Here is a 22,923-nt window from a genome sequence, read left to right on the forward strand (position 1 = left end):
CAAACTCAAAATGACTCAAATAAAAGAATTTTAAAAGCTAAAGTAGTTTTAGTAATTTGGTCATTTCAAATTCATGAACTCTTTCAATTCCTCCCATTTTTTTTTTCATTATTATTTTTACAGGGGAGTTATATAATATGTAGGTACAGCAGGGTTTAAGAAGAAATAAAACCTGCCAGAATTCATAAAGATATATATATATATTTTATGTATTGTGTCTTGTAATTGTAGATTAAATATAAAGAGATATTTAATTTTGCATGAACTCTTTCAATTCCTCCCATTTTTTTTTCATTATTATTTTTACAGGGGAGTTATACAATATTTAGGTACAGCAGGGTTTAAGAATAAATGAAACCTGCCAGAATTCATAAAGATATATTATTTATTTTATTTATTAATTTATTTATTTATTTTTATGTATTGTGTCTTGTAATTGTAAATAAAATATAATGAGATATTTAATTTTGCACCTTTTTTTTTTTTTTTTTTGCTTTGTGGCCGCTTTGGATTTCCATACTTGTGAAAGACGTCGATGACAGCGGGATATAGCTGTGTGCGCGTAACACCTAACAGGTATTTTTCACAGGAACAGTTGGTCTTCTAGGATTTTATCTCCTGCACGAAATACCTATCTGGACGGAGGAAATGGAGAAAAAGAAGACTATAGCCTTGAGAAAGAGGCATATTGGGTAAAACATTTCAGTCTATGATTGCAGATCGTTCCGGGGAGCTATTTCTGTTGCAAAATCTATTCATAGTCCTTATCTGAGCGTATGCAGGGTAGAAAATAATATTTTTATTACTTTAACTTCATTATATTAGTGAAATAGAATTTATACTGATAATCTACCACCATATCTTAAGAAAGGCTCCTAGGGGACTGACTATAATTGTTTCAATACTTTTTTTTTCTTTTTTTTTTTTTTTTTACAGACCATCTTGTAAGATTTTTTTTAGCCATGACCCTATCAAGATTGTGCGAGCCAAAGGCCAGTACATGTATGACGAAAAGGACCAGTGCTACTTAGATTGCATCAACAATGTGGCTCATGGTAGGCATGCAAACATTGAAGCACACTTCTAAAGTTAAAAATGTATATTAATTAAAATCCCAGAATGTATTTCTATCATTGCAGGAAAGCATCAACTCTAAATACACAAAATTGCTATTATAAAGAGTGCTCTTTATTTCTCACTTTTGTAAAAGTCTGCAGTAAACTGACCTAGGCCTCTTTCTTTTGTTGTATTTGTTTTTTGTGCGTGTTTTTTTTTCTCCAGTGGGCCATTGTCATCCAGAGGTGGTGAAGGCAGGAGCCGAGCAAATGCAATCTCTGAACACCAACACCCGGTTTTTACATGACAACCTGGTGCTGTATGCTGAAAGGCTGCAGGCCACTCTACCAGACAAGCTCTCTGTGTGCTACTTTGTCAACTCAGGGTAAAATATACAATATTCCACACGTCATACAAGTTGGACAGCATTTAAAAGAAGCTCAGTAACATTCAGACATTGTTTGACTTGGGTCTAAATGGTGTGACAGACATAAAGCATAGTAAAGTAAGGAAAGCTCAATAATCCCTCTTATAAAGTGCAGTATATCATAATCATAATCATAATCCTTTATGATTATATATATGTAAATGACAAATAATAGTTACGTTTTATATATTTTAAATTATTTATTTGTAAAGATAATTACAGAAATAGTAAGGAGCAAAGTTACCTGAAGGTTACTACATAGATATTCTAGAGATGTGAACAAAGCAAGGAAAATGGTCACAATCAGCATTATTTGCTTCCTAGAGATATGATTTATCAAACTCCTCCAGGTCACCATGGTTACTTATTAACACCACTTACAGCATTACCTGCCTGAATAATCTAGAAGGCAATTCTGTTTTTGATAACAATCCATAAATCCTCGATACTACAGAGAAGACATCAGAGATACTAAGTTATAAACTTGCGTTGAAAGAGGCTTCAGTAAGGAGATGAGGTGTCATTTATATTGTTTTCTAATAAATAGAAAATTAAATCATATTAGCTCTTTGCAGTACTCTTCAAAATTTAAAATCACAAGATATCCTAGCTTTGTATTGGAACTGTATTTGATGGAGTGGAATATAAAACAAAAGTAGTGAGCTGCTCATTCCCATAACATCCCATAATTTGCTGGAGATTTTAATCAGGCGAATATGAAAACTGTTCTCCCTCATTTTTATCAACACGTGGATTTTGCTACTCGTGGAGAGAACACTCTGGACTTAGTTTATACAAACATAAAAGACGCATTCAGAGCAGCCCCCCGCCCCCACATCGGCTCCTCAGACCACCTTTCTGTGATGCTAATTCCTGCATACAGACCCCTGCTGATCAGAGCAAAACCTACAGTGAAGCAGGTGAGGGTCTGGACGGAGGGGGCCATGGATGCACTCCAGGACTGCTTTGAATGCTCTGAATGGGACATGTTCAAATCAGCAGCAACATATGACAACAAGATCAATGTTGATGAGTACGCCATGACTGTTTCAGCCTACATCAACCACTGCATCGAGGACGTCAGCACAACAAAGACCATCACCACCCGAGCCAACCAACGGCCCTGGATGACTGAGGAGGTCCGCCACGCGCTAAAAGCACGGAACTCAGCCTTCAAGTCTGGTGACAAGGAGGCACTGAGGACAGCTAGAGCCACCCTGAACCGTGCCATCAGGTTAGCAAAGCGGAACCATAACCAGAAAATCCAGCATCTGTTCCACGACGCCAACAACACCAGGAGCATGTGGCAAGGCATACGGGCGATCACAGACTACAACACGCCCCCTGCCCCGGTGGATGAAGTTGATGCTGACTTCCTAAACGGACTAAATAACTTCTTTGGGAGGTTTGAGGCACTAAATCGCACTCCAGCAGTGAAGGCTGTCCCACATCAGGAAGAGGAGGTTCTCTGCCTTGACACAGCCGACGTGTGGAAGACTCTGAGGAGGGTCAACCCGCGGAAGGCCCCAGGTCCCGACAACATACCTGGGCGGGTGCTCAAGGAGTGTGCAGGTCAGCTAGCTGGTGTCCTCACGGACATTTTTAACACCTCGCTGGAGCAAGCCACAGTGCCAGCATGCTTCAAGTCTGCCTCCATCATCCCAGTGCCAAAGAAACCTCAAGTCACCTGCTACAACGACTACCGGCCCGTCGCACTGACTCCCATCATGATGAAGTGCTTTGAAAGGCTGGTAAAGGAACACATCGTCTCCAGTCTCCCCCCAACACTCGACCCGTTCCAGTTTGCCTACCGGCGAAACCGCTCCACTGAGGACGCCATCTCCTCTGCTCTTCACCTGAGCCTGGCCCACCTGGAGGAGAAGAACACCCACGTGCGGATGCTGTTCCTGGACTTCAGTTCAGCGTTTAACACCATCATCCCACAGCACCTGGTGGGAAAGCTGGAACATCTGGGCTTCAACACACCCCTTCGAAACTGGCTGCTGGACTTCCTCACCAACAGACCTCAGTCAGTCCGGGTCGGTCAGAACACCTCTGATGTCATCACCCTCAGCACGGGCTCCCCTCAGGGCTGCGTCCTGAGCCCCCTGCTGTTCACCCTGATGACATATGACTGCGTCCCCAGGTTCACCACCAATCACATCGTGAAGTTTGCGGACGACACCACGGTGGTGGGCCTCATCAGGGACGACAACGACCGGGACTACAGAGAGGAGGTGGAGCAGCTGGTGGACTGGTGCAGTGAAAACAGTCTGATCCTGAACGTGGAGAAGACGAAGGAGATCATCGTCGACTTCAGGAAAAACCGCCCCCACCATGCTCCACTGCTCATCAACAGCTCAGCTGTGGAGGTGGTCAGCAGCACAAAGTTCCTGGGGGTGCACATCACGGACAACCTCACCTGGACTGTAAACACTTCATCTCTAGTGAAGAGGGCACAGAAGCGCTTGTACTTTCTGCGGAGGATGAGGAGAGCCCGCCTGCCCCCGCCCATCCTCACAGCCTTCTACAGAAGCACCATAGAGAGCGTTCTGACCAGCTGTCTCTCTCTGTGGTGTGGAGGCTGCAGAGCTTCTGACTGGAAGAATGTGAGGAGGGTGGTGAGGACAGCGGAAGGAATCATTGGGGCTCCTCTTCCCTCCATTAAGGACATTTCATCACAGCGCTGTGTGTCCCGAGCCCGTAATATCATCAAAGACCCCTCACACCCCCACCATGGACTGTTCTCCCTGCTGCCCTCTGGAAAGAGGTTCCGCAGCATCCGCTGCAGATCCACCAGGTTGTGCAACAGCTTCTTCCCCACTGCCATCAGACTGTTGAACCTTTGATCCACAATCCGAACTCTGCACCTATTGCACATTATCGGGCATCAAATGCTGCTGAACTTTTAACTTTTAGCCCTTTAAATTGTTCATCTCATTGTATTTTTCAATAACGCATTTTTTTGCACAAATGCCATTTTGCACTGAACCACTGCAACTTGCACACTGTCTCTTATCCTCTGCACTGTTCACACTTTGACCACTGCTGCACTTTTTGTATTTTTCTATAACTCGTGCCATTGTGAAATATCAATGCAACGTTCATAAGCTGTATGTAACGCAATTTCGTTCTGTATGCACCCTGTGCATACAAAATGACAAATAAAGAAGTCTAAGTCTAAGTCTAAGTCTAACATGATGGTGCCACCACCTTGCCTCAGTGTAGATTTAATGAGTTTAATGCAGAACTAATAATCCAAAAAAATAATTAAAAATTAAGAAACAATCATTGTACTTGGTTTCCAAGTTTGAAGACGTTCCGCTTCCCATGCAGGAAGTTTTTTCAATTCAAAATGTAGCTTCCTTGGTGGGAAGCGAAACGTCTTCAAACTTGGAAACCAAGTCCAGTGGATTGTTTTTTAATTTTAATTTTTGGAAGGACTATGACCTGGATGACTGAGAACCTTCACCAGCATCTAGAACTAATAAATAAGACAAAATCCCTCAGTCCCCCACGATCTGCCATGTCTAGTTAAAATTACCTTTCTTAATAAAAATACAACTTTATTACATATTGAATTGAACCAGAAAAACAGGTCCAGCCCTTAGAGCATGACCCAGTGCCGCATATAAATAGTTTAGTTTGTTCTTATTTCTCCATTAGCTAAGCTCCTCGTTTGGCATTTTAAAAATCGGAAGCAGAAATAAACATATTGTTGAACTTTTTCAACAGACCTCAGGTAATCTAATTTCATTATGATGTATGAGTGTTTTCTGCACCTCAGCTTCTTAGAAGAGAATGAGATGATAAAAAAAAAATAGAAAACATAATATTGAGCTGATTTATATTCCAACTTTATTAAAAATTCAGTGCTGTGGGGGAGTAAATTACAATATCAGTGCATAATGATGATTTGCACAATCATCACTTTTTAGCATGTGTGAATATATCCAGAACAAGTGGTTCTGCATTGTGTTTTACAATCTCTTGTAATCTGAAGCTGCATGATTAAGCACAACATCTTACGTTCACTTGCTGTGATCAATGGCTTGCTGGAGGCTGCAGCAAAAAAACAATATATATAATCAGCAGTAGACAAGTACGCTATGTATATTACAAATTTAAAATCTTAAGAATATAGCTGTAAGCTCAATTATGTAATGATCCAAACCATTTTCTTTCATAGATAAAGTCCTAAGCACAGTTCTGCACTGGAGATAAACGCAGTGTCTGCGAATGGAAAATCCATATTTAGGCAGAACTCTGTCAGATATACATAAATACTTTGTGTATATTTTAATCTCAACCATAAGTGAAAATGGTAATTCACAATAATCGTAAAATTTTAAAACTTTTTTCCAACTAATTAACAAATCAACATTTCATTTAGATATTTTCAGTTCACTGGAATGGAAAATAAAAGATCAAAATAAAAAAAATAAAAAAAGCGTGATTCCATAGTAACATATTTACACTGGATTTATACAGTTATCCCTGTAGAAATAATATTAATGATAGTTAGGTAGATAGATGAACATAATATTCAACTGAGCAGCAGCTTCATAACTACAAAAGCTTTACAAAAACAAATACCGGTAGCTCAAAAGAATCCCCTCACCACAGCTCTGAACAAGAGGAAAATTCAGGAAAATCTAAAAATTTTTATTTTCATTATCTGCTACACAAGTCAAAAGTGCTTTGATCTTGATGATGTAAAGTCTGAAATAAATTTATTTCTGCTTCTGTATTTCTGTATATAAAACTATAACCAGGAGTTTATCAGATTTTTCTACCACCTAATATGTAATAAAGTTGGAGTATAAATCGAAATAAATATAATGTTATCTATTTTGATGAGTTCTAATCATGAACTTACATTTAATTACAAATATTATTTAATTACAAATATCCTCAATCACATTCATCAGCAGAAAGGCATGAGCAGAAACTTAGCTCTGAAGGTGGTGGAAAGCGCTAGTGGGACATTATAGTGGGATTGATGAGTATGTCTGGGGGGGACAGGAGCCTGAGCAGCTCTATGAAAATGTTCATATCTGTGGGAGTCCCCTCAGTACAGGAGGTGAAGCAGGGGAGTGGCAGCAAATTTCAAAAGGTGCAGCAACAAGCTGAAGGGTGCAGGGCGTGGGTGGGACAGTTAATTATGGCAGAGGGAGCCAGAAACTGGAAATCCTGGTAATGCTGGTGTTAAAGGGACATGTACTGTTGGTCTTACACAACAAACGTCTGACCCTTTTTATTTTGATGTGCCCACTTCATGACTTTTAAAACTCTAAACAGAGATACTAAATTATTGTATTAAAAGACTTAGCTATTTAACAGTTTTATTTGTTAAAAAAATGAAAGTTTCAGTTATTTTCCTTCCACTCTGTATTGCTCTAGCAAAATCTATGCAACATAATGATTGTAAATTGACAAAATAAGACAACAAGTATCAAAGTTTAGGTATTTTGAATGTATAAATAAAGTTAAAAAGATAATATTGAATCTAGGGCTAAAACAATTAATCGATTAATTGTGATTAATTGATTATTGAAATATTTGTCAACTAATTTAGTAGTCGATTTATTGTTAACTGTAGAGCAGAGACTCTAAAACACGCCTTTAGCTGACAGTGCGACCCACTTTGAGCAGTAATTATAACAAAATTGTAAAAAAAATATATATAAACATTTGGTATTTAGCATTTAAAAAAAAAGTGTCTATCAGTATGTTAAATCCAAGAATCTTCTTTAAGGAACCTTTGGCTATCTGAACATTAATTGATCAATCGAAAAAATAATCGGCAGATTTGCAAAATAATCATTAGCACTAATTGAATCTAGAAATAAAAAAAAATGTGAGGTTTCATATGTTCATAAGCATTTAATTATGTATTTGGAAAGAATAAACAGACGTTAGCTTCTGCGATCCATACATAAAGAGCTGAAACAACAAAGTAGGAATGACGTCCATGTGGCTTAACATGTGTATTTTGTGGTGACTGAGTAACTTAATGTGACCCTTTCCCCCTTCAGCTCTGAAGCCAATGACCTGGCCCTCCGACTTGCATGGCAGTACACAGGCCACAAAGATATCATTACCCTGGAAAAGTAAGGCCCATCATATCTCAGTGATAATGCATGCTCTGCACCTTCTTACATCAGATCCATAGTACAAAAACACATGATATTTTAAATAAGAGGTGTCAAACCGCAGTCTTCAAGGGCTAGGAAACTTCAACTTTTATCAAACCTCATTCAGATGGCAGAATTGCCTGTTCTACTGAATTGATTCATGTATTAGACACTCAAATAATAGTTACAGGATGCAGGCCCTTGAAAACTGGTTTGACACCAATGTTGTAAATGATCCTCCAGTCTGTGTTTACTCTGTCTGCAGTGCTTACCATGGTCACGTGTCATCGCTAATCGACATTAGTCCGTATAAGTTCCACCAGCTGTCAGATGCTGAGCAAAATCAGTTTGTCCATGTGGTGAGTTTGGGATTTACTCTCACCTTCTTCCTGCCTGCAAAGCTATCAAAACATCATAACACAGCTCTGCTCTACTGCGTTTAGGCAGATTGCTGAGTTTCCAGCATTTACTATATGTAGGTGGGGATAAAGAAAGAAGGACATGGGATTGAAAATACAGCCACATTCACTACTTACTGTACTCTAAACTAAAAAGAGATGGTTGATAAACAAGACAAATCAGGATGAGGATGTTCTTTTTCCAGTTGGATCATCAAAATAAGTGGTCCTACTTATTGTCAATCATTCTGGTGATATGTTTACGTAAGGCCGTCCGAATTTGCTCGTCCCCATTTTCAATTACTGGTGGTGAGTCTGACATAGTTGAAAAATTGCAAATCTTCTTTTGGAAAGTAAGCTTGTATGAGTGATGCAAACAGCTACTTTTAAACAGAGTAAAAATTGGCTCTTGCATGCTCTCGCACGCGTGTAATAGGCGTTCCCTCTCTGGAACGGGTACAGGATTGTGCATGTGTTTTTTTGTTTTTTTTTAAAGCGGAGAGGGCAGGTCTTTTAAAAAAATTCATGCAAATCCTCCTCTGTCCCTTTAACTATACCTTTCAGAAATTAAAGCTCTAAAACTCAAGAAAATAAATAGTAAGATGCCACATTACTAGCAGCCAAGAGACAATTTATTTCAAATATGATTTCTGTATTTTTCAGGTCTAAATAAATATTTGAGACTGGAAATATAAAAGGGTTTTTTTTTACTTTAGGGCTTTCTTCTTTTCATCTTTGTGTCATTACTTTTTCCCTTCTTCATTCTTTTATCTTCCTTAGGCCCTATCTACACGGAGATGATATTGTACTGTACTCGCAAAGGTAATTTGTGGTTTAGGCTGTACATCCAAACTCGTCTGATGTTTTAGGAGAGTGTTTTAATTTTTTAAACCTGATTCGTGTTTCAGTGCATACATGGGAGCTACATCTTGTTGCTTAATGTTTATGTTTACCTTGCATGAGCTGTCTGCATCCCCAGTGTTTTTGTCAGCTGTTCAGGTGTGATTCAGTGACTATGTCACAGCGCCACCAAATGGCCTGGCATATGTACTACAGTGTTGACGTTGGTACTATGCTAACTTTTCTGGACGCAAATTTTTTCTAAACCGTTAAAGGTATACTATGCAACCGGTGTTGATTTTCCAGCGAGGCTCCCCCCAGAGGGCGAAAGTAAAAGTACACTGTTCTAAATATGCTTAGCTGTTCTCCTGGTTTCTCCGTCAAGCCAGGCGCGGTTGTTTTGAGCTTAGTAGACAGGCAAACGCAACAAATCACCATGTCTACTGTGGTAAGTGACTATTTTGTTCCAACTTTGGAGTTTGAAAATTTAGCATATATTATTTGTTATGCATGTGTCTAAATAACAAACATGGGCTTTTGCTGTTTTCTCGCTGGTTCCGCCATGATAACTGCACAAATATCGCCACTGCGCTAGCAACGAGCATGCCTTTCACTGGGGGCGTGTAGCAGTTCTCGCTGTAAAGCAAGACCGACTCTCGCGATGCACGAGACTTTTGAGCCTGTGGGTGCGGGCCGAGGGCTCCTGCAATTGCAAGTACCGTATTTCCCCTACAGACCACCAGGGCGGCCGAGAAAACCTTTGTTCGAAATGAAATGACTCATTTAATCATCCAAAACGTTATGGAACACATTAATTAACTGAAAAATGTTGCATAGTATGCCTTTAATAAAAAAGTAAAGTGCTTGTCTTTTTGTGAACCAGGCAGAAGTTTATCCTGCCCCATTCATCCTTCTTTTCATAATAAAGTCATTTGGTAATGTCCGTCCTGTTTTCTTTTTGTCATTATGTTCTTGCTTTTCCTTTCTGTTGATTTCATACATACACTATATTGCCAAAAGTATTTGCTCACCTGCCTTGACTCACATATGAGCTTAAGTGACATCCCGTTCCTAATCCATAGGGTTCAATATGACGTCGGTCCACCCTTTGCAGCTAGAACAGCTTCAACTCTTCTGGGAAGGCTGTCCACAAGGTTTAGGAGTGTGTTTATGGGAATTTTTGACCATTCTTCCAGAAGCGCATTTGTGAGGTCGCACACTGATGTTGGACGAGAAGGCCTGGCTCTCAGTCTCCGCTCTAATTCATCCCAAAGGTGTTCTATCGGGTTGAGGTCAGGACTCTGTGCAGGCCAGTCAAGTTCATCCACACCAGACTCTGTCATCCATGTCTTTATGGACCTTGCTTTGTGCACTGGTGCACAGTCATGTTGGAAGAGGAAGGGGCCAGCTCCAAACTGTTCCCACAAAGTTGGGAGCATGGAATTGTCCAAAATGTCTTGGTATGCTGAAGCATTCAGAGTTCCTTTCACTGGAACTAAGGGGCCAAGCCCAGCTCCTGAAAAACAACCCCACACCATAATCCCCCCTCCACCAAACTTTACACTTGGCACAATGCAGTCAGACAAGTACCGTTCTCCTGGCAACCGCCAAACCCAGACCCGTCCATCAGATTGCCAGATGGAGAAGCGCAATTCGTCACTCCAGAGAACGCGTCTCCACTGCTCTAGAGTCCAGTGGCGGCGTGCTTTACACCACCGCATCCGACGCTTTGCATTGCACTTGGTGATGTATGGCTTGGATGCAGCTGCTCGCCCATGGAAACCCATTCCATGAAGCTCTCTGCGCACTGTTCTTGAGCTACATGAAGTTTGGAGGTCTGTAGTGATTGACTCTGCAGAAAGTTGGCGACCTCTTCGCACTATGCGCGTCAGCATCCGCTGACCCCGCTCCGTCAGTTTACGTGGCCTACCACTTCGTGGCTGAGTTGCTGTCGTTCCCAAACACTTCCATTTTCTTATAATACAGCTGACAGTTGACTGTGGAATATTTAGGAGCGAGGAAATTTCACGACTGGATTTGTTGCACAGGTGGCATCCTATCACAGTTCCACGCTGGAATTCACTGAGCTCCTGAGAGCGACCCATTCTTTCACAAATGTTTGTAAAAACAGTCTGCATGCCTAGGTGCTTGAATTTATACACCTGTGGCCATGGAAGTGATTGGAACACCTGATTCCAATAATTTGGATGGGTGAGCAAATACTTTTGGCAATATAGTGTACTTTGTTCTTTATTTCCCTTTTTTCCTTATTTTCACTGCAAAAACAATCCAGAAATAAGTAAAAAATGGCTTAAATTAAGTATATTTAGCCTTAATTTGAGCAGGTAAATAAGATGATTTGCCAATGGAATGAGTATTTTCACTCTTAAAATAAGATAGTTAGATAATATTTACTTGAAATAAGACGATAAAATATTTTTTTCTTATTTTAAAAGGAAATTGTCTTGTTCCATTGGCAAAGTGTCTTACTTATCTCCTCAAATCAAGGAAAAACACACTTATTTTAAGAAAAAATAACTTATTGAGATTTATATTTTTTGCAGTGTTCTTATGCCCTTCTTTCATCCCTCTCTTCTTTGTGTCCACTTTACTAATTACTACTGCTTCCTAATGGTTTCTTTGTGTTGTTGCTACCTGCCTTTATTTAATCCTTCCTTCCTTCCTTTTTCTCTATCTTCTCTTATATCACTCCTTCATGCTGTTTCAGCATTCTGTGCTTCCATATGTCTTCCGCCAATTTTTTTTGGTCTTAATTTATGCTCTAATTTTCTGCCTTTCTTCTTTCCTTCTGTAAAGGACTGCCACCTTTGGACAACAGAGTTTGAAAATCTATGGCATTTTTAAATGGAAAAAATTATTGGAATATTCTTTTTTCCCATTCTTTAGCTACCTTCACCTTCTGTTCTATTTTGTGGTCTATATATTACATGATATTTTATAAACTATAATCAAATTAGCCATTCCAGAAATTCAACATGTGGATACAAAAGAATCTTCAAAGGTGCAGAGAGAATAAATGCATAGTTTAGCAGGCTACAGTATCATTGGGAAGTTGACACGACATTGGTGCAGCAGAAGCCTAATTTTTCAGCTTTCCGTATGCTTATAGGATCAGAAACATTGAAGCATGGCTGCAGGAAAATAGAAAATGATGTATGAAGTACATCTATTGTTGGTTAATATTGAGATAATGATTTCAACTGTTATATATGTTTGTTCCTTCCTCCTCCCTTTCTCTCTTGTGCTTTTCCCATTCTTTGACCTTTTGTTTAAGATTAAAAAATACTTTACTTTGTAATATTAGTTGTCCATACCCTGACCTTGTGATGACAATGTATTTACTTTGCAACCCTGACAGTAAAAATAATGGGAGTGCAATAGCAAGATGGCACATTTTGCAGGTTTTTACCTTTTGGAAAATTATAAATAAATAAAAAATATACTTTTGTGCCTAATTTCACATCTCTGTGACTTGTGGTTTTCCCTAACTCACTTTAGGGGGCGCTGTGGAGTCATTTGGTGACGCCCATTTTTGATTCTATTAAAATCATGCGATTTCACACGGGAGACAATTATTGGCAAAGTTTCCTGACTTTTTGAATATGTTAAGGCCCCCAAAAACCCGTTCTTTTTGGCATGAACATAATAATAAGAAGAAACTTTCTAAATACAATAGGCCTTCGCAGCGTTTTGCTGCAAAGGTCCAACACAGTTTGGCAGATGTAAAATACTTTAGCACCAGCATCATAGTCTCCAGACAGCAATTAACTTAAATCTTGGTAAACAGTAGAAGATTAGCTTTAGGATGATGCATATTCGTTCTTTGTAAGTTTTTAGTTGTCTATCACAATAAAAGGAGGAAATTAACCTTGCGCTTTTTTTCAAGTCAACTAACCTCTTATCAGACTTATTTGTATATATTGATATTCAAATCAAATATCAACCTGGGACATCATTCTTAACTGAAGGTCTGTGAGAAATAAGATAAAAAGGCTGAAAAGTTTAAAAAAAATTTTAATAGATTCTAATCAAGACTTATCTAAAAGCTTACAAGAAAAATCCACATCCTTTAGTGTGTAAATACTGAACTAAAATGTGAACAAAGGTTTGTTTAAAAAATACAGATAAGTTTGATTATATCTATATAAAAATTTTGATCTGAAATCATAATTATTGCAATGCTGGTTTGCACACAGGCTCCAAGCCCAGATGTATACAGAGGCAAATACCGGGCAGACCATCCTGATGCAGCTACAGCATATGCAGATGAAGTCAAAGCTATAATAGACAACGTTCATAACAAAGGGCACAAGGTAAAGTTCATCTCTTATGTTTTGCATCAAGTGTTTGGTGTGAATTTTCAATTTGCATTAAAATAAAAAAAGATTAACAACTAATAAAATTAGATGTGTTTTTTAATGAAACATTTATTTTGTTCTTGACAATACAGCATAAAAACAAATGTTAACATTAAAGCATTTTTCAGCATAACCCAACAGCCCATTCTAGGAAACCTAAAGACGTTGGGAAGCTTTCTATTTGTAGTTTATCAGTCTGTCTAGAGATATATGGAGCTGATAAGGCTTTCTTTGGACAGATAGCTGCTTTTATTGCTGAGTCACTGCAGAGTTGTGGCGGCCAGGTTATCCCCCCAGTGGGTTACTTCAAGCAAGTGGCTGAGTATGTATCCTTCACTTTAGCTGGTGTTAACACCGAAACATATAAGGGCAAATAGTCTTTGTTTTTTATCTGTCCTGACTGGGTGAATGCATGACTCTGAATATATTTTCCTTTAAACATCCTCCACAGCCATGTCCATAAAGCAGGAGGTGTTTTTATCGCAGATGAGGTTCAGGTGGGCTTTGGCCGAGTTGGCTCTCACTTCTGGGCCTTCCAGCTTCAGGGAGATGATTTTGTACCAGACATCATCACAATGGGTAAACCTATTGGCAACGGCCACCCCATGTCATGTGTGGTCACCACCAGGGAAGTGGCCGAGGCCTTCATGTCGTCTGGAATGGAGTACTTCAATACAGTAAGAGGTTATTGTAATAATAAATAGAAAAATAATCCACAAAAAAAGCAAAGAGCAGATGTTTAGCTTTTTGGATGTTTTGAAGATTTTAAGACACGTATGTAAAGACGTAATACCCTCTCATTTTGATTATATTAATATTTTCAGTTTGGTGGTAACCCTGTATCGTGTGCCATCGGTTTGGCCGTCCTGGATGTGATTGAGAAAGAGGATCTGCAGGGAAATGCGCTGCGTGTGGGCCAGTACCTCACCAACCTGCTGGAAAAACAAAAGGAGAAGCATCCGCTGATTGGAGACATTAGGTGAGGTAAATGCACACTCAAAAACCTACGGAGCTCAATGGTTTTACAAGACAGTATATCGTGCATGTTTTTTGTGTTAATTATTGGCAGCTTATTGATTCAGGGACTCATATCCCTGAAGCCTGTACCTCTCAGTTGCCTGCTTGCTCTTTCTATGCTAATTATGTTAAATCCTCAAATGAAATAAAATTAAGTGAAAATTATTTTTTTTAATTCTCTATCATCAGTTCATATTTGATTCATTATAAATTTAAATTCAATTCAGCAATTTTTGTTTTTAACCAATATCTATAGGTAAGAAATGGCTCCAGAGTAAATAAAGTGGTGTCGCTCTCTCTCTGTCTCTCTCTCAAAAGGGGGCGTGGTCTCTTTGTTGGAGTGGAGCTTGTGAAGGACAGAGTGAAGCTCACTCCAGCAACAGCAGAAGCCCAGGAAGTCATTTATAAGTGAGTTTAAGATGTGATGTAATCTTGCCTTTATACTGCATTTATAATCTAAATATAATAAAGAGTCCAACTGAAATATATGAACAGCTTTTTTACTGAGAAGGGGGAGAATTACAAAATAGTAAATTAGCAGATAACACTAAAATTGCACTATTACTTCCCATGCTAAATTACTAATAACTCATTCAAATAAAAATTGGAAACTACTCTTAACCATTAAACAATCCTGGCTTCACTTTTTTTTACAGTAAGGGAGAGAAAGCATTAAATCGGTTCATGACTTGCATTTGTTATAATAAATTCCTGCTCAAGTGTTTCGCTTTCAAGATAAGATAATCCTTTATTTGTCCCACAGTGGGGAAATTGCAGCGTTGCATCCCAGTGAACAGTACAGTAGGAAAAAAGAAGAATACAAAGTATAAAAAATATTTAAAAATATATAAAAAATATACATTAAGTATATACAGACAAGGCAACACTGGTATAAAGTGACAACAGTAAAGTTTTGTGCAAATGATTGATTGTATTAAATTATTGCAGAGTTAAATAGATATGAGTGAAGTATACAATAGATATGCAATAATAACAGGTAAAGTGACGGTGGACATATGGTTGATACGGAGCTAGCATTGTTGGTTGTACAGTCTGACAGCAGCAGGAAGAAAGGATCTGCGGAATCTTTCCTTTATACAAACAGTTCACCATTTAAAGAAAATGTTTGCACACCTTTGTGATTTTTTTTTGCATCTATACAGACGAATCTCTTCAAGAAACTAATCTGCTAATCATACTTCCAGATATAATTCAGAATTGGCAAAAAATGTTCATGGCTCCCAGTCATCCTCAACAAGAAACCAATTAAAGAAAAATCTCATTGTTCAGGATATTAAAGCAGAAATGCCATAGCTCTAATAATAAACAACTGTTGATCACAAATATTTTTTGATATTCATTGTGTGTGTGAATATATATATTTAAATTCCAGTGACAAACTAAGACAATGGTGCTTTCATTAAGTTGTTTTTCTGTTCTTTCTAGCCAACATAACAAGCTGGTATAAGCTGAGTGATTAGCACAGGTAGAACCTGCAGCCTGCTTAACAAAGGACTTTACATGTTATCTAGTGATGGGTCCAGCAACACCGATGCATCGGCGCACGGGTCATGCTCTAACAGCAAAACCCTGTTTCAGTTCACATATTGCTTCAAGAAAGTCACGTGACTGATAGATGAGGTGTTTCGAACTGACTGAAGCACTAAACTATGTTTATAAGCGCATCTGTCTACACAACAAATCTGCCAAAAAATGATCTTTTGGGGTTAATCATCCAAATTAACAGAAATATGAGGCAACCTCAAGGCAAAAGAAAGATTTCAGCCAATCGGGATCATTTTGTTCTTATATTTGTTTTCATTTTGTTGTTTTGTCATCCTGATCCTCTCGGTTATCACTCAACTTATCCAAGCGTATCAAACTGACTCTTAATTTGCTGTTCTTACTGTCCATAAACATCCTTATTCACATGTTCACTTAAACGTTCCCAATATGAGTTCACCTTTGTGGATCGCATCTAAAAATATCACAAATACCTTCTATTTAAACAAAGATATTAAATAATATGTTATAGCAAACAAATCAGTATACCGGGAAGGTAACTAAATAAGTGCCAGTTTAGTCTGTCAAAGAGGTTTCCTGTGGGCATTTTAAATGTCCAGCAGGTGTCAGTATTCAGTCTCACAGTATCAATACAGTTTGCCAATGCTTGTCTAAATACTGCTCTAAGTAAGACCATCTTTCAGAATGCCAACCAGCAGTGCTTAGCAACATGTGGAGCATTTTCTAGACTTATGTGGTACAAAACAGCTAAATAATTATAATAATTGAACTTTATTGATCTCACATTGGAGAAATTTACCTCTGAATTTAATCCATCCCCTTGGGGAGCAGTGGGCTGCTCAAACTTAGAACCTCAGGATTCCAAGCTCTATGCTAAGGGTGGTTGAGGGCCGAAATGCAGAAAGGAGAAGGCAGAGATTAGTTTTTTCTGATTCAATGAAGAAAAAAATGGCAACAGAAGCATTAATCCCAAAACAATAATCAGGAAACCAAACAGGAGAAACACACATAAGGAGTATGAACTGCTGAGGAGGGTTATATATGGGAGACAGAACCAAGAGTGGAGTAATCAGTTAATTGGGAGCAGGTGTGGAAAGAAGCAGCTATAAAGGAGGCCAAGTGGAAAGGAAAAGGGCACCAGGGGGCAACAAAGAGCAACCAAGGGAAACAGGGCTTAGCTGTTACTAGAAAGGAACTTAAATAAGGGTAAAGCAGAATAAAAGTAATGAATACAAAAGAAAGAATAACCAAGGAGAAAACTAGAGGATAAGAGAAGGAACTGGAGATAACTGAAGCAATGGAAATAACCTAAGGATAAGATAAACTTAATAAAACTAGACCAGGGAATAAATATTTGGAAAAATTATATAAATCTTGACAAAATAGAATCAAATAAAAAAAAGCATAACTGAGAACCCAAAATGAAAACATACACAGAACCAAAAAGCGCAGAGTGGCGCATCATGACACGCATAGGGTTTTGATTTAGTAGAGTTTAAAAGAACCCGTGCTGTGATATTAAAGTAAATGACTTTTAATGCGCTTTTAGTTACCCTCTATAATAGGCTGCATAACTTTATAAAAACAAGCTAGAGAGCTAATTGAAAGATGAATGCTAAATGTTTCCAGGTTAAAGGAACAGCACATCCTTTTAAGCGCTGATGGACCTCATCGCAACGTGCTGAAATTCAAGCCCCCTCTTTGCTTCACAACAGAGGATGCTGACCTGGTTGTGGAGAAGATTGACCTCATTCTTAAAGGTACCTCTTTATTAGCTCAACAATTTCATTTCTAGGAGTCAGAGTTGTTATGTTGTGTTGATTTCTTTTTTTTTTCCAGAGCTGGAAGGAGCATTGGGCTTGGAAGTGAACAACAGTGCAGAAATGGAAAAGAGAAGAAAGGTAAGCTGTAGAGTGAGTTCTACTAACGTTTATTTAGCTGATGAATCCAGCTTTACTGACTTTAACCTGTGCTTCAACTTGTTTTCAAGCTTTCAACAGATGAAAACGGACACAGCGGGTTAAATCACAGCAATGAAGGAGCCCAAAAACAAAGGAAACGGATGAAGACATAGAAAGGTTGGGGGGGAAAGGCCTCAGGATTTTTTTTATAATATCAAATGTTTTCAAAAAAAATAGTTTGAACCAAAATATCCTGCTGATCCAGGAGAGAACATTTAGATAAATGTATTGTGCAAGCCAAATTTTATATTGTTGTCAAAGTTAAAGAAAGAAATCAGAATGCTTGTGTGTAAAATATCATGTTACTTTGGAATGAAAACCCTTCCTCCCCTTTTATCAGTGCATGAGATGGGCCACCATTTGTTGACTGGTTAATACTGTTAAATCACATTACATAAAAAACTATATTTCAGAACTCTTTGTGTCTTTCGTTCTCTATCAAAGCTGTTTTTTTCCTTCTTCGTTTTTTTGAGTGAACATCCACCAAACAGGGACACTGTTTGACAAGTCTTCAATTATTTACCAATGTTCCACACAGACTTATTTCAACCCCACGTCTGTTAGTTGTTAGCACAGTGATGTGAAAAAGCAATGATAGCAATTTTTTTTTTCAAATATTTTGGCAAACAACTGATTAGTTCAGTTGTTCTGCAACAATAAATGAACTGAGTTGTATTAAGTTAGGGTGCATGGATTTTTTTGGATTTTTTTATATATATATTTTTGAAGAAAAAACGAGGAAAAATGCATTCTGTGTATTTTATTCCCTTTACTCTCACACCACTAAATGTAACCCAGTGCAACTAATCTCATTCAAATCCTTTCAATGTTCTGATTAGTTAAGTTGTTCTGCAACAATAAATAAACTGAGTTGTATGAAGTCAGGGTGCATGCTGATTTGTTTAGCTTTTTTGCAAATATTTTGGCAAAAAATATATTTTTATCCCCTTTACTCTCCTTCCGCTGAAAGCAACCCGTCGCAACTAGTTGTTTTCACGACTAACCTAACTTGTCAATGGAATCCACTGAAAGAAAACATAGATCATGCAATACATGCAGAGGAACACACTGCTAAAAACAAAAAAAGGAAGGTGGAGGGAACATAATTTTTTATGGATTCTTTTTCAACAGTAAAGAACTGTGAACCTGGTCAGAGTTTAAGGGAAATCTGAGCTAAATAAAGGGAATTTCTGAAAGTAAACCATTTAGAGGATGTTGACCTTTTAGCAGTATAACAGTCATAAACATAGAGTCTCACTGACCTACTTCATCAATTAAAAAAAACATCACCTGAGACTTGATGTATCAAGTCATGGAAATAAATGTTTGCTAAATTAGGAAATGCATTTCTAATTTGTATGTTGATGCAAAATTTACTCATTATGTCAATAATGACCTGCTAATCTACATTATAAAAGAAAAACAAAAACCCTGATAAATGATGCATATCATCAAAGGATGGCAGCTGGAACAAAGGAGAAAAACTGTGGGAATGACTCCTTATAAACATCTAATGTATAAAGGAAACCATGGGTCTGCATTGGTCAGGTTTCATTGTGATAGTTTTCAAAATCTGAGGATATCAGGTCTCTAGAGGTTTGTACTCTGCACCCTTCTTCACTTCTTTGCAGATATTGCCTTGGTTTCATGTTGGGTTACATTAACAAGCTGGAAAAAACGCTTGGATTAATCTTAAGTTTCAACATGAATGTAATTCTCTCCGTTCAGCCTCCAATTAGTTGTCTGAAAACTACCTTAAAACAGACAAACATCATAATGTTTCCACCACCAAATGTAAAAAAAAAAAAAAATCATATTCAAATCTTTTCTGTAATTTGTTGATTACAGTAGTTCAGTTGTTCTGCAACAATAAATAAACTAAGTTGTATGAAGTTAGGGTGCATGCCCTAACCGTTTCCTATTAATTTCCTATGTTAGTCCTAAACCACTATGGATGTAATACTAATAATCTAATTTAGTGGCAAAGACAGAATAATGTATTTACTAAGGAGCATTGCTGGAAACACAAATGCAATGAAGATCTATTTAACAGATCTGTAACATTTGGAAAAATGTTAGTTATCTTGATGGTTAATCATTAAAATATGGAAAATTTTTACAAGTCTGATGGCATAATTTTAAATGACTATGCTTGTGTTCATTCATATAATTTTTCCACTACTATACTGTTTAAAAGTAATATATTTAGCAATCCTATGTGATGTCACAGATTTTTCTATCTTTGCTAAATTTCTATGAAGTGTATGCTAATGATGAAAAAATCTGATCCCTAATACGGAATGGAGTCTGCTCTAGACAACGAGATTATTATTAATAAATAATAAAGTTAGCTTTTTATAGTAATTCTTTTTTTGAGTTATGTGATTAAATCTGTGGGAGTGTTTTTGTCTTATAATCTAAGTATTTCCAGGGAATTCTTAAAGGGATAGTTCGGTATTTTTGACATGAATCTGTATGGCATCCCCATCACCAGTGGCATGCAATCACACTGACTTACCCCTGGCAGCGTCCTGTGAGCAGAGTTATCGTCCAGTTTTGGTCAAGCCGAAAGTAGTCCGGCAGGTTTTTAGGACCAGCGAAATAAAACTTTTCTCTTCCCAAAACATTATGTGTTCAAAAGAGTGATATTTTTGCATCCCAAAAACATTGTAGTGGAAAAAGTCACACGTCGTTATCAATTGGTCCTATTTTCTCTCTGTTCGTATCACTGCGCGCCGTCATTCAGACAGCGAGCTCAACAACAGCCAGATGCATGTCTCCCTCCGCCTAGCTCCTAGCTGGGCGGACCGAGACATGCATCTGGCTGTTGTTGAGCTCGCTGTCTGAATGACGGCGCGCAGTGATACGAACAGAGAGAAAATAGGACCAATTGATAACGACGTGTGACTTTTTCCACTACAATGTTTTTGGGATGCAAAAATATCACTCTTTTGAACACATAATGTTTTGGGAAGAGAAAAGTTTTATTTCGCTGGTCCTAAAAACCTGCCGGACTACTTTCGGCTTGACCAAAACTGGACGATAACTCTGCTCACAGGACGCTGCCAGGGGTAAGTCAGTGTGATTGCATGCCACTGGTGATGGGGATGCCATACAGATTCATGTCAAAAATACTGAACTATCCCTTTAAATGTCTTCATAGTATTTAAAGAAGAAATCAGTAATTTATTCAAGCATTTGTGAGCCATAACAGTGAAGAAACACACACAGTAATCATGCAGTCAGAGGTCCTCTCAATTCTCTTATAATGCTTTGTTACAACAATTTACACAACAGATGTGATGAAGAAATTAGGATATAAAAGGTACACAATTGTTGCAACCCCAAGCAGGGAACGAACCTGCACCCTCAGAGTTTCTGCACTCCAGGCTTTTGGGATAAAAAAGAATTTAAAAAGGTTTAATTAATTTGCTTATTTGAAGTTTCTAACAAATATCAGGAATATCTTGCAGAACTTTCTATTTTTTGGTTCTAATTGTTTTAAAAATCTAATTAACCGAAAAGAAAGCCAATTTTATTTATTTTTTACTCAGTTAGATGATGGACACCTAACTGCTAAATTAGGTTCCTTTCATTCCTGGATTAATGATAATTCAGAAGTGGTGATCAATTGAAAATTCTCGTTTCATAGTAAGTTTTTAAACCATCTTGAAAGACCACTTTAATTGACACTTTAGTATTAGAAACCCTTTGTATAAGACAGCAGACATGGTGAACCCAGCTCACATTAATCTTTTAAGTTAACAGGTTCTAATAGCCACATTAGATATACATATGTGTTATAATGCTCATTTTCCAAGTTATACATAACAAATCTGTTTTTGCTTTATCTTGGGTTTTATTCTTAAATTATGCAATAATCCAATTAAACCCTCACGACTTTCCTAATACATATGAAAACATGGAGAATGTTAAGATTGTTTGTCAGGTAAGATTGACACCGATAGGTTCAGTAGCTTCTAAGATATTAACCACAGGGTACGCACATTCTCAGATGTAAAAGGTTAAAGTCCAAATTAGTCAAATAGTCTATAAAAAATGTTATATGAATGCGAAGGATTAAAGAAGCATTTTCCTCAGTTCCGTTCCCAGTCAAGACTGATGATTGAGTGATAATAAAGGTAAACATACAGAGGAATTACTATTTTCACAACCGACATATCATTGCTGCACTTGAAATGAAAATGTTCTAAAAGCTGTATAAAACAAAATTTTGTTTTGTATACACTCTGTATACAAAATGACAATACAAGCTGTGTAAGTCATATACCTATGGATAGCGGTACATTTACAGCAGAAAGTTGTTTTTTTGCAAACTTAACCATAACAGAACTTCTACATTGCAAAATAGAATAAAAAATAAAAAAAACATAGAAGTTGTGGTTATTAAGGTACATACCTTTCCTTATCTCACGTTTTTACACAAGGGTCATAAAAAAAGGATTTTCTCTTCTAGTCAACAACTTGTAGGAAATTGTTTTTAAAGTTACAGAACATCTAAATTTACAACTTATTCCAACCACCTCAAACTAAAGTTACCACAAAAAAGACAAGTAATCCATGGAGCAATGCCACCACCTCGTGACAACCCACTGTAACAACAATACACCAATCAATTAGCCAGACATGAGAAATTAAGCATTTCTTTCCTTGACTACCGACCTGAAGCTCAAATAGGATTTTTTCTGTTATATTAATTATTAACTCACCACCTTTAGTCTTAACAGATTCCAAACAGCATTTCTTTGATTGCTTTAATATAAGATAGGGGTCTTCCACGTTTTCCAGGCCAAGGACGCCCAAACTGATGGCGAAATGGAGCGGGGACCCCTTATTATATATATTATATGAAATTGTTATATGAAACTTGTCCTATGGTCACTCTATTACAGATAGTGTAATGTAACGAAAGTAATTTAGCCCTGAGATTATTAAAGTAGTTCTTATTCTGATTCCTGGTTGATGGAACAGGTGTTGTGAATGAAACCGTGCCCAACTTGAAAGAGCTCCTGTGTGTCGCTGAATGTGTGCGTTGATGACTGAAAGACATCTTCTGCCTCCATTTATCTGTTTACTACAGTGTGTTGAAATCATGTTAATGCGTATTTAAAGACATTTCAATTAGTGGAAAAATTGAAGGGAATATAAATAAAAGTCTTATCA

General features: G+C 37.7%; 1 protein-coding gene across 1 annotated transcript; it reads left to right on the plus strand.

The window, feature by feature from the left end:
- Window positions 1–530: 530 nt before the first annotated feature.
- etnppl (ethanolamine-phosphate phospho-lyase) lies at window positions 531–18,424 on the plus strand. Its single transcript, XM_038274385.1, has 13 exons — window positions 531–692; window positions 937–1,055; window positions 1,282–1,441; window positions 7,522–7,596; window positions 7,886–7,979; window positions 13,076–13,192; window positions 13,477–13,559; window positions 13,689–13,914; window positions 14,062–14,216; window positions 14,573–14,662; window positions 17,408–17,538; window positions 17,618–17,679; window positions 17,769–18,424. The coding sequence occupies exons 1-13, from the start codon at window positions 649–651 to the stop codon at window positions 17,850–17,852; spliced, it is 1,440 nt and encodes a 479-aa protein (XP_038130313.1). The 5' UTR covers window positions 531–648; the 3' UTR covers window positions 17,853–18,424.
- The last annotated feature ends 4,499 nt before the right edge of the window (window positions 18,425–22,923 follow it).

This window comes from Cyprinodon tularosa, unplaced genomic scaffold, assembly GCF_016077235.1.
Source record: "Cyprinodon tularosa strain WSP-4 unplaced genomic scaffold, ASM1607723v1 ctg91, whole genome shotgun sequence".
Taxonomy (NCBI): domain Eukaryota; kingdom Metazoa; phylum Chordata; class Actinopteri; order Cyprinodontiformes; family Cyprinodontidae; genus Cyprinodon; species Cyprinodon tularosa.

Coding starts and splice junctions, on each gene's coding strand:
- etnppl (XM_038274385.1), top strand. CDS start 649: ATGGAGAAAAAGAAGACTATAGCCTTGAGAAAGAGGCATATTGG. Junction 13,915..14,061: donor GAATGGAGTACTTCAATACA/GTAAGAGGTTAT, acceptor TAATATTTTCAG/TTTGGTGGTAACCCTGTATC. Junction 14,217..14,572: donor CCGCTGATTGGAGACATTAG/GTGAGGTAAATG, acceptor CTCTCTCAAAAG/GGGGCGTGGTCTCTTTGTTG.